This window comes from Orycteropus afer, unplaced genomic scaffold, assembly GCF_000298275.1.
Source record: "Orycteropus afer afer isolate SDZICR_OR568_19922 unplaced genomic scaffold, OryAfe1.0 scaffold00829, whole genome shotgun sequence".
Classification (NCBI taxonomy): Eukaryota; Metazoa; Chordata; class Mammalia; order Tubulidentata; family Orycteropodidae; genus Orycteropus; species Orycteropus afer.
In genome coordinates this window covers 392,542-404,200 of record NW_006922416.1, presented here as the reverse complement: position 1 = coordinate 404,200, position 11,659 = coordinate 392,542, and the positions used below count along the sequence as shown (strand labels likewise).

General features: G+C 47.1%; 1 protein-coding gene across 1 annotated transcript in view; it reads left to right on the top strand.

Annotated features, from left to right (window-relative positions):
* The window catches only part of DGCR8 (DGCR8 microprocessor complex subunit), a 62,986-nt gene that overhangs the window by 12,496 nt on the left and 38,831 nt on the right, over positions 1 to 11,659 (top strand). The window contains exons 5-8 of the mRNA XM_007957959.2: positions 3,788 to 3,985; positions 4,242 to 4,343; positions 5,196 to 5,294; positions 7,145 to 7,227. Of these exons, the coding sequence (XP_007956150.1) occupies positions 3,788 to 3,985; positions 4,242 to 4,343; positions 5,196 to 5,294; positions 7,145 to 7,227 (482 nt within the window). The remainder of the gene's footprint in view (positions 1 to 3,787; positions 3,986 to 4,241; positions 4,344 to 5,195; positions 5,295 to 7,144; positions 7,228 to 11,659) is intronic.

Genomic DNA, 11,659 nt, shown 5'->3' with positions numbered 1-11,659 from the left:
AACCCAAGGAGGGGTCGCTATGAGTCAGGTCCGACTCGACGGCACATAATAAAAACAACAACAAGGCCTGATTCTGGACCTTTTCTCCTAAAAGCCTGTTGCTGCTGCCTGACCTTTGATTTCCCTCTTTGTTAGCTCCACGGGAAATTTCTCCTATGACCAAGTGCTGGGTGCGATGGCATTAGTGTGAAGCTAAATAGGAGGTCATTCCTCCCTTCTGAGAACCAGTAGAGGAGTTCTCTCAGACCCCATGTTAGGAAAGGTGTGGTTTGCCTAGGGTAATTTGGACAGGATGGGCCTGGTTTTGTTTCCTTGGTGGCTCTGGGTTCAGGAGCTTGGTACTGTGACTATAACCCAGCTGTAGTAATAGAAGTTCTTATAGTCTATGTTCTGACTCAGAATATGCCAGAACTCTTAAAGCATGCCTTCTGACATAGAATGTGGCCCCACCACTCTGGTCTCATCTTACTATTCTACCTTTGTTTTCCCTTCTTGATTCCTTATCTCTTTCTACAGCTCTTTTGGAAATGGGGTTCAGGCTAGATATAAGCAACCCAGAAAATCCTCTCTACCTGGGGGACCAGAAATTATACAGTGGCCAGTGAGATGGACCCTAGGCTAAGACTGGAGAGCACCTGGAAGGCTTGGGGGGCTTCTGTGCTGTTCCCAGCTCCATGATCAGCTTCCGTCTGATCTACTCAAGCTGAGATTCAGGTGGCCAAGGACTGATGCTGCTGCCCTGTCCCTTGGCTGTCCTTGGAGAGGCGGGTATTTGACCACAGGGGCAACTGCACTCCCCCACCAGTGTCCTGCTACTCTCCTCAGTAGCTTTGCCATTAGCTTTGGATGGTAGGAGCATGTAGAAGACAATTTTGAAAAGATCAGAGTTCACATTTCATTTCTTAAATCCATGGAAATTCTTAGTTTTCATGAGAATGTCTGAATTTTATATATTTTTTACTGCTCTTACTGGAAATAACAGATAATTGTAAATAGAACGTACACACAAAGTTCAGTGCATCATTATTTCAATACCTTAAGATTTTTGGTGAAATGTTACTTTTTACTTTATGATAGATTTTAAACAGATAACAAAGTTTGAAGTTCTTGCCAAGAGGCCTAATCTGGTGGTATCCCCACACTCTGCATGGAGGGCAGCAATCCCCGTGCTGGGGGCAGGTTACATATGAAGTCTCACTCCAGAATGGAAGTGTTCCCTGTGGGTTCCCTGTAGGGAGGAAGAGCCTACAGAAGGGAGTTCACTGGCTTTATTGGCACTTCTCGGAGGCCAGAGGGCACCTAGCCTTTGGCCTGGGCAATGCAATGTGGAAAGGGAGAGAGTAGCACCAGGCTCAGCGAGGTGGGGTGGCCAGGCCTGTGGGCAGCCTGTTGGCAGGTCATTACTTGCACTGAAAACCCCTTGATCACTTTCACCCGAGACCCAGGGAGCCAGCTGGGTTTGAGGGGAGGGATTGAATTGCACACAGTGGGTATTTTCTTGTGCTGGTGTGTCCCTGGTGTCAGGGGACTTGTGATTGGGAGGTGGAGCCCTAGAAAAGACATGAGCTAGGCACTGCTGTCAAGGAAGGAGAGGTTTGCCCTTGGGAGTGTGGGAGGCAGGCCTGAGCAGCAGCCCGGAGGCTTGAGTGGCCACCCAGGGTGAGTCTGGGGCTGTGCCTTGGAGAGGAGGTGGCTGTCACTGAGGGATGCAGCTTCTGTGGAGGGCAAGGCCACCAGTGAAGAGACCAGGAAAGGGGTGGGAAGACAAGTCATAGAGTGTGGTCCTAGAGGTGGAGGAGGAAGGAGGGTGAGAAGCCACAAGAAAGGAGAAAGCCAATGCCACCTAGAGAGAGCCATGAGCTTGTTAGCTGCCACTGGGCTAGAGCGCTGAGAACCGGGTTGCAAGTTTGTGGCAAAGCAAGGCATTTCCTGGGTTGCCCCGGTTCACCTGATGTACATGTCACCTAGGCTTCTTCCTGTATTCTCACCTCCACATCTCTCTCTTCCTGATGGGACACCCCCCCCCCTTTGAAAAAACCAGAGTTCACATTTCCTTTTAGTTAATGGTCTTTTATACATGCATAATACCTGATGGTGTTCCTGTTGTTTTAAAAACAACCCTTCCAACTTCATCTCCCTTCCCAGCTGTGAACACTGGTGCTTGTATTATGTGCATCTTTCCAGATCTGCTTCTCTGCATTTATGTGTATAGAAACATGTAGTTTCAATTTATAATTGATAAGTGGCTACAGGTGTATTGTTTTGTAACTTTAAAAACAAAATCTGGAACATGTCTCAGAGTCTCATCTGTCTACATGGGAGCTCTCTGTCCTTGAACTGTGCCGCTGTGTTAGTGTAGAGTCTCATTGACTACCTACAGAGACCTGGCATTGCTCTTAGGACTGAGGCGTGGTGGGGAGTGTGAAAGACAGAGTCCCAAAGAAATGAGGCAGATGTGAGCCTGGAAAGGAGGGCAGCGGATGCTGCATTCAAAACAGGAAGTCTGTTCTTCTGTGCCCTGGATGAGGAGAGACCTGTTGTTGTATCTAGATGGCTACTTGCAAGCTTTTAAGATCCCACTTGCTACTCATCAAAGTAGGAGGTGGAACAAAATTTTGTGTGGTATGGTATGCCAGTTGAGCTTGTTGAATGAAGAAGAATGAAGAAAAACAAAGATTCATGGAAAGAATTAGTCCTAGCAATTGGTACACCATGAGATCTGCAGCCTATACAACTATGAGACCAGAAGAACTAGATGGTGCCTGGCTACCACTGTTACCCACTTGGAGGGGGATCTATGTAGGAGATCCTTCATAGAGCGGGAGAACAATGTGGAACAAAACTCAAAATCATTTGGGAAAAAAAAAGGGGCGGGGGGAGATGACTAGGTTTGCTGGCCCGAAAGAGTCTGGTGGAACCACTGAGACTAAGGCCCCTAGCTGCCCTGCAGGTCTGGAATTGAACCCACGCCTGTGGCTTCCAGCCAAACAAGATAGGTATAGGAGTTGAACATTTACATGAGGTAGATACACTCCTTGGAGAGAACAATCCTGGGAGAAAAGGGCTGTTTATACACAGGGAGACAGCTCAGGGGGCAGGAGTGCATGGAGGGATGGACACAGGAAAGAGGTAACTCTCGGGAGGAAGTGGGAGGGGAGCTGGGAAGAAAACAAAACAGGAAGTCCAGGCAGAACATCATTGAACAAGTTACACCGAGACACAGTAGGAGTGAGCCCTGAGACTGAACCAGGGCCTTGTGGGTAGAGGTGAGACAGGTGTAAAGCCCCTGAAACAAGGAGCCAGCAGGTGTGCCTGCTGAGTACAAATGTGGCTAGGTTGGCTGGAGGGGAGACAGTGAGGTGGGCCAGCTGTGTGGATAGCAGAACGTGCCTGCTCGTAAGTTAGGCTGGCTGTGGGCACATCTGCCTCAGCAGCTGTCGACCTGTTTTGTTACAGAGAGAAAGGCCCTGAAGGCCATGTGATTTGTTTGTTTTTGGCTTTTTCCTTTTTAATTTTTGTATAGTTCTTCCACCAATAAACTAAAAGGATATTCTAGAAATTTGCCTTTTCGGGAACTTGCCAGAATAACTTGAGGTGACAGAGTGAGAGGAATGATTCTTTTCTTTCTCTACCCTTTGAAAGGGACGAAGGGCAGGCAGGAAGATGGGTGTCTCATGACTTGGACCTGCTTGATGGGCCACCCCTTGCTGCCCTGATGACTGAGTACAGGCGACCTAACTCCTACAGAGGAGGTTTGTAATGTGCTTCTCTGGTAAATCTTGGACAGATCTTGAGGAATTTCGGAACTACCTGGAGAAGCGTTTTGACTTTGAGCAAGTTACTGTGAAAAAATTCAGGACTTGGGCCGAGCGGCGGCAGTTCAACCGAGAAATGAAGCGGAAACAGGCTGAGTCCGAGAGGCCTATCCTGCCAGCCAATCAGAAACTTATCACTTTATCTGTACAAGATGCACCCACAAAGAAAGGTGAGTTGTGATTTGTAAGTTTGAAGGTTAGTAGCCTGAATAGGCTTTGATTTTAATTTGATGCCTTTAGAGTGTGTTGTGAGTGACATACGTTTTAATTCACGGCTTACGTTTATCTTATGATTGCAGAGATCTGCCACTTTCATTGTGGCAGGTCCCTAATTAAATGTCTGAGTAAGATGTGTAGGCCCAGGGCTCTGGGTGCTAGCTTGTGGCTAGCCTCAGGCTGTTACTGAGACATTCCTTCTTGTCCCAGAATTTGTCATTAATCCTAATGGGAAATCCGAGGTGTGCATCCTGCACGAATATATGCAGCGTGTCCTCAAGGTCCGCCCCGTTTACAATTTCTTTGAATGTGGTAAGTTTGACTTTTACCCGTTTCAGTAATAAATGACAAATGTTATTTTGCTCAAGGCTGGGAGGTGGGTCCTACTCTAATGGAATAGGAATTAAAGGGGAAAGCAGAGAAAAGCATGGTGCAGCTTGATGGTCCCTTTCCTAGAGATGTGCTTGTCTGAAGGTGAATGACTGCTTTCCCCTTCATGATGCCCCTTTCCCGGCCTTCCTTTTGTCCTTGCCCTGTCTGCCTTGCCAGTTCTGGAACCCTTGTTGTCTCAGACTGCCTTTCTCTAAGGGAGGCCTCCCCTGCTGTGCGCTGGGCCTTTTGCCTGGTCTCCCAGTGGGTAAAGGGTCTTTAGGCCCATGCTACCTATTAACCCTGTCTTCATGGACATCTTCATCCCACCATTGTAAAAACCAGAGTTTGCCTTCCTCTTGGAAGCTGAAACCTAGGGGGTCTTTGATCGTTTCTGTATTTCACCTCAGTCCATCTTGTGCATCCCAGCCCCCAACAGTCCTGTGTTAATCCTTCCTGTCTGTCTTTCAGAGACTTTGATCCTTATCCTCAGTAGCCCAGCCTCCTGCTTTCCTGCCAGCTTGCTGCACCATATTCTCCATTTCCTGGGATGGTCCTGGCTCTGTGCTCTGTCCTGCCTCCATGCCTCAGTGACTCCCCAGGTCTTGGAGCAGTTGTAGTTCGAAACTTGCTCTGTTTAGGGTGCGGCCCCTGACTCCACCTTGTCTTCTGATGTGAACAGATTGTGTGTCTGTCTGTGTGTGGATGCATACGCACTCACGCACAGGCCTATGTGTGTATATGCTTTCAATGTCTTGGCAAGTGTGTTTTAAAACAAGTAATTTTAATTTTAAGAGAACCCAAGTGAGCCTTTTGGTGCCTCGGTGACCATTGATGGTGTGACTTACGGATCTGGAACTGCAAGCAGCAAAAAACTTGCGAAGAATAAAGCTGGTAATGTGCTTGCTGGGTGTTGCAGAAATACACACACGGCTGTGTCAGTCTCGTAGCCTGTGGTCAAGGAGGGGGCTGAGCAGCAGCGGCCGTGAGGAAGGGTTGAGGTGGGGTAAATTCATCTTATTTGTCTAGTCATCTATCTTGTTATTTTTTAAAATTACCATGCTCATTGGAAGAGACTTATGGAAATGTAGTAGAATGTGAAGATTAAAAGTGGAAGCCCCCTTACCTGTTCAGGGACGGCTAGGTCAAGTCTCCAGCCCTTGTCATGATTCACTTAGGTATGGATGAGCTCACAGCCAGTGGGGCGATGCTGGGCACACATTCCAGAGAAGGTTTTTTTTTTTTAAAAAAAAACCTAGAAAAATTGGGGTGTGCCATAAGGTATGAGAAGCAGAGGAATCATCATACTGTCAGCATTGTTCTTAAGTGGTTTTAACATTTATGAAGGAAGTTTCTTGAGTCCTTCAGGCTCCAATCTTTGTGAATACTACTTATTCAGCATAGTATATCATCCTTTATAAAATTTGTTTTCTGCTTAAAACCCACTGTTCTCGACCATGTTCTTTCTGTTCATATTTAGCACTAATAGTTTTTGCCCTTACATCAGAGTTTTTGAGGCTTTTCTGAGAAGTAGAGCACACTGCAAGCTAGGTATGGGGCCTCCTGCCAGGCCCTTGTACTGGCGGAGCACCCTGTCTTGAGGTTTCTGATGTGGCCATGTTGTTTTCCCGAGCAGGTCTGCCACATCAGGGTGTGAAGTGGGTCAGCTGTATTGCTGTCTCACTAGGTCTGGGGGTCACTGGAAGTACTTCTTACTCATTGGGCTTGGCGCGCCCCAAGTGCTCCTCTCCTTTGCTGTGGGGGATGAGGGGGTGGTTGGTAGTCTCTCTGTGCAGTGTTTCCCGGGCTGGCTCACTAACATTTACGGCCCACCTAATCATCAGGAAAGTCTGCTGGCCTTGTTACAGAGATTCTGCCTCAGCTCACCAAACTGGGTATTAACAAGGTTGTGGGGCAGATAACCTTCAGAGTGGGGCTTGGTATGGATAAAGACGTCCTTGGGACATTGCTGGTGCTGGTGTGTCCCTCTGTGGGGTCACCTATCCTTCTTCCCACATGCTGGAATCCATTTTCACTCCTCAGATCTCTGCTTCCAGCCCAGACTTTAGCAGATCTTTGGGACATCTTTGCTTGGATGACTTGCTAGCACTTGAAACTCTACAGGTCACACCGAACCATCAGGCCACCAGTTGTTGCGCATACCCGTTTTCCCTCTGCAGCCTGGTGGGTGGCAGCCCTGTCACAGCAGTGCCTGTGCTCTTGACATCTGAGCCATCGCCATGCTTTGACCTGGCAGCGTATTCTCCAGAGTGGCCATCGGATCCGATCACTTCTCCCTGCCCATCACCCAACACTGCCATCATTCCCCATGGCAGCCTGCTCTCAGGTCTTGCTGCTTGATCTTGGCCCTGCTGAATCATTTTCTTGCACACCACCAAAGTGAGTCCTCTGAAATGTAGATCTGATCTCCCTGGTGCTGCTCAGTGGGCTGTGAGGCTGCCAGACTCTGGCCCCACTCTCTTCTTGCCTCAGGCTGTGCCTTTTCTCCCATATTCTACTTTCCCGGTCTCCAAAGCACTGCTGCTATAGAAGGCCCTTATTCACCCCTCTGAGCCGAGGTGACCCTGACACACCCTCCCCCCTGATGGAAACAACTCGTTGGCCCTGCAGGATAGCCAGCACACAGCTCACAGGAGAGGTGGTGGGGTGTCAGTCCTCCCCTCCATGCTCTGGGAAGATGGCCTATATCTAGTCTCTCACCCTCAGGGTTTTTGTTTTTATAGCCCGAGCTACGCTGGAAATCCTCATCCCTGACTTTGTTAAACAGACCTCTGAGGAGAAGCCCAAAGACAGTGAAGAGCTCGAGGTGAGTGTTGGGGTCCTACCCTGCTCAGAGCTGTAGCCCCAGTGTGGCCCTACCCTGTCATGCTAGCTCACACCAGTGCCATCTATGAACTCCCCTTGTATCCTCCATGCCATGTAGTTAAATGTTTACTCATCCCAGTGCCCAGGTTATGAAACATCTCCTGTGTTTTATTTTCTCATATTTTAATAAAGGAAATTTGCTTGTCTTTGTGCAAGCAAGAAAAAATGTCATTTTTGTCAGACTTTTGCCCCTGTGTTTTCCAGTGGGTGTAACAAGTTGAGTATACAATGTAAGTGTGTTTGGAAGTAAATTAACTCTCCTCATCCAGTAGATCCATGAGGAAATAGTCTTTAAGGTAGAGTCTAGGAGACTTAGATTGTTCTTTCTATTAAGAACCATTTAGAGCTAGTTGTCAGTTTTTTTGCAAGTATGACTCTGGTGGATCATAGCACATTATGAGTAACATTGAGAAGAATGGGACTTCCAGAACACTTAATTGTGCTCATGAGGAACGTGTACATAGACTGGGAGGCTGTCGTTTGAACAGAACAAGGGGATACTGCGTGGTCTAAAATCAGGAAGGGTGCGCATCAGGGTTGTATCCTTTCACCGTATTTATTCAGTCTGTATGCTGAGCAAATAATCTGAGAAGCTAGGCTATATGGAGAAGAAGGTAGACTATATGGAGAAGAATGTGAAAACAGGATTGGAGGAAGACTCATTAACAACTTGGATATGCAGACGATACAGCCTTCTTGCTGAAAGTGAAGATGACTTGAAGCACTTACTGATGAAGATTAAAGACTGCAGTCTGTAGAATGCAGTATGGATTACACCTCAACATAGAGAAAATAAAAATTCACGCAAGTGGACCAATAAGCAGCCTTATGATAAATGGAGAAAAGATTAGAGTTGTCAAAGATTTCATATTACTTGGATCCATAATAATACCAATGGAAACAGCAGTCAAGAGATCAGATGGTATATTGCACTGGGCAAATCTGCTGCAAAAGACCTTTTTTAACTAACAAATCTGTCCTGGAAGAAGTGCAGCCAGAAATGCTCCTTGAAAGCAAGAATGGCCAGACTTCGTCTCAGCTACTTCAGTCATGTTGTCAGAAGGGACCAATCCTTGGAGAAGGCTATCATGCTTGGTAAAGTGGAGGGTCCACGAGAAAGGGGAAGGCCCTCAACCAGATGGATTGACACAGTGGCTGCAACAGTGGGCTTATTGGGTACAGCAAGGATTGTGAGGCTGGTGCAGGATGGGGCAGCATTTCATTCTGTTGTACACAGGGTTGCTGTGAGTTTAAGCTGACTTGATGGCACCTAACAACAACAGCAGCAGCATGAGTCTGGTAATTTGTTGCAAGGCTAAACTCTGAAGGATGCATCCTTTACTGTAATAGTTTCATTGCGATAGAGTTTTCATACTGTATGTTTATATTTCGTAGGGTTGCCTATAACAGAGTACCACAAATTAGGTGGCTTATGAGAGCAGAACTTTATTGTGTCATAGTCCAAAATCAGAGTATTGGTTCCTTTAGAGGGCTCTAGAGGAGCATCTGTTCCATGCCCCTGTAGCTTCTGGTGATGGCTGGTGATCCTTGACATTCCTTGGATTATAGATCACTCATATCTCTGCTTCCATCTTTACACTGCCATTTTTCTCTCTCTTTGTGTCTTATATAAAGACACTACCCATATTGGATTGGAAGTTTCCTTCTCTTTCTGATTTGCTCAGAGTTTTTAATCAGGAATAGATGTTAAATTATCAAGTGCTTTTTCTGAGCCTATTGAGATAATCATGTGAGTTTTCTCTTTTATTTTGTTAATATGATGTGTTTTTTTTTTTAAATGTATTGCAATTTGGGTGAAAATTTACAGAGCAAATTCATTTTCCATGCAGCAGTTCATATACATTTTGTCTCATGCCACTGACTGCAATTCCCCACAGTGTAACAGTTCTCTTCCCACTTCCTCCCCATAGTTACCTCTTCCCTGTATCCTTCCCTCCCATGCACTTTCTACTCCCTGAGCTGTCTCCCTATGCAAACACTGCCCTTCTGTTCTCCCACAATTGATCGCTTCAAGGAGTATGTCTACCTGATGTAAATATTGACCCCACATGCCTGTCTATTGTTTGGCTGGAAGCCACAAGAGTGAATGCAGTTCCAGACCTGAAGGTTACCAGCAAACCTAGTCTTTTTTTTATGATTTTGAGTTTTGTTCTACATTGTTCTCCCACACTATTCAGGATCTCCTTCACCAATCCTCCTCTAAGTGGTTGATAGTGATAGCTGAATGTCAGCTATAAATATAAAATATTATATTACTAATGTTCATTACATTAAATATTAAACCCACCTTGCATTCCTGGGACAAATCCCATTTTGTCATGGCATATAATCCTTTTTATATGTTGCTAGGTTTGGTTTGCTAGTATTTTGTTGTGGATTTTTACATCTATATTTATGAGAGTTATTGCTCTATGGTTTTCTTTTCTTTTGATGTCCTTGTCTAGTGTTGGTATCAGGGTAATATTGACCTTACAGAATGAGTTGGAAAGTGTTCGTTCCTTGGTATTAGCTCTTTAAATATTTGGTGGAATTAACCAATGAAGCCGACTAGACCTGGGCTTTTATTTGTTTGAAGTTATTTAATTACTGTGGTGGTTCAGTTTGTGTGTCAGCTTGGCTGGGCCTGATTGAGTGGCTGGACAGCTGGATATGGTATTCCCCATGATGAGACTGGCAGTCATCTCCATCATGGGATCTACCACAAGCTGCTGAGTAGCTGCTTTGGGTATGTGGTCTGCTTCCTGGATATAAACAGCAGCTTTGGGAATGGTCTCCAGCTTGTGGCACCTTGGACCTTCTCTGTGGCCGTGTTGTTGTTCAGCAGCCTGCCATGCTGTGCCATCCTTGGGACTTTCAATGGACTTGAATTAATGACCTGCCGTGTGGTTTGGTGGCATTGGGACTGTGCCTTTTTACTTATCAACCTTGGGTTTGTCAGTCTCAGCAGCCAGCAGTTGTCTGAGTGAAGAAAAGGCTCTAGCTCCAGTGGGCTGGGAGCAAGAGGCAGAGCTGAACCCAAGGTTGAGGGGCTTTCACCCAGCCCCTAGAGCCTGGCACTTTGAACTTGGACTTGAAGCCTCCAAATTGTAAGAATAAACTCCTGTTTGTTCAAGCCATCCCATTTGTGGTATATTTCTGTCAGAGCGGCACTGGGTAACCAGAACAGAATATGGTACCAAGAGAGTGGGGTTCTGCTCTGACAGATACCTAAAATGTGGAAACAGGAATGGAGCGCATCCTTGACCCGAGACCCTGGCAGAGAGAACCTGGTATGTGGCATGAGAAAAGAGACGGCAGCAGCAGAGCCGAGAGACCAACATAAGAGACGGCAGGAGTAGATAGAGAGACCAGCCTGAGAGATGGTAGTAGCAGGACCCGGAGGCGACATTAAATGGGAACAGGCTTACCAGTCCACGGAGGAGAAAGCCCGGTTCCATTGGGTAGGCAGCTTCCTGGCAGAGTGGGTTGCCCTCGGGCATTAATTGGCAGAAAAGACCAGCATGAGGTGGAGTAGCAGGTTGGCCAGGCTAGAGGAAGAAATCGAGTGTCCTTTAGGCAGGAAGATTCCTGGCAGAGTGGGTTGCCCTCGGGCATTAATTGGCAGAAGCGGAGAGACCAAGGAAACGGGAAGGAGAGCTGCCTCAGCCTTCAGGGTAGGACCATGGCCTTTGGGGGCGGAACCACCACAGCTCCCTAGGTTTCAGCACCTTGGTTCTGGAGGGTGGGGCTGCTTGTTTGTGTGAGCTAGTGGGTGGAGCCATAGCCGCTGCCCCAGAGTGAGGGGGCGGGGCTGCCATGTCCAGGAGTGAGGAAGGGGGCCCGCCAGGCCAAGGGGGTGAGGTCGCCACTCGGGAACTAGGGAACTGGAGTCACCCAGTGAAGAGATCTGTACAGATACCACCCACTGAAGATCTGTACAGGTGACAAGTTGACAAGGGGTGGAATTGTGGTGGTTAAATTTGTGTGTCAACTTGGCTGGGCCTGGTTGAGTGGCTGGGCAGCTAGATGAAGTATTACCCATGATGAGACTGGCAGTCTACTCCATGATGGGATCTACCACACGCAGCTGAGTAGCTGCTTTGGGTATGTGGTCTGCTTCCTGTATATAAAAAGCAGCTTTGGGAACGGTCTCTAGTTTATAGCATGCTTGAACCCTGCATGTAGCCGTGTTGTAATTCAGCAACCTGAACAAGCTCTGCCAACCTTGAGACTTTCAATGGCCTTGAATTAATGGCCTGCCATGTGGTTTGGTAACATTGGGACTATGCCATTTTATTTGTTGACCTTGGGCTTGTCAGCCTTAGCAGTCAGCAGCTGCCTGAGTGAAGAGATGCCTCTAGCTTCAGTGGGCC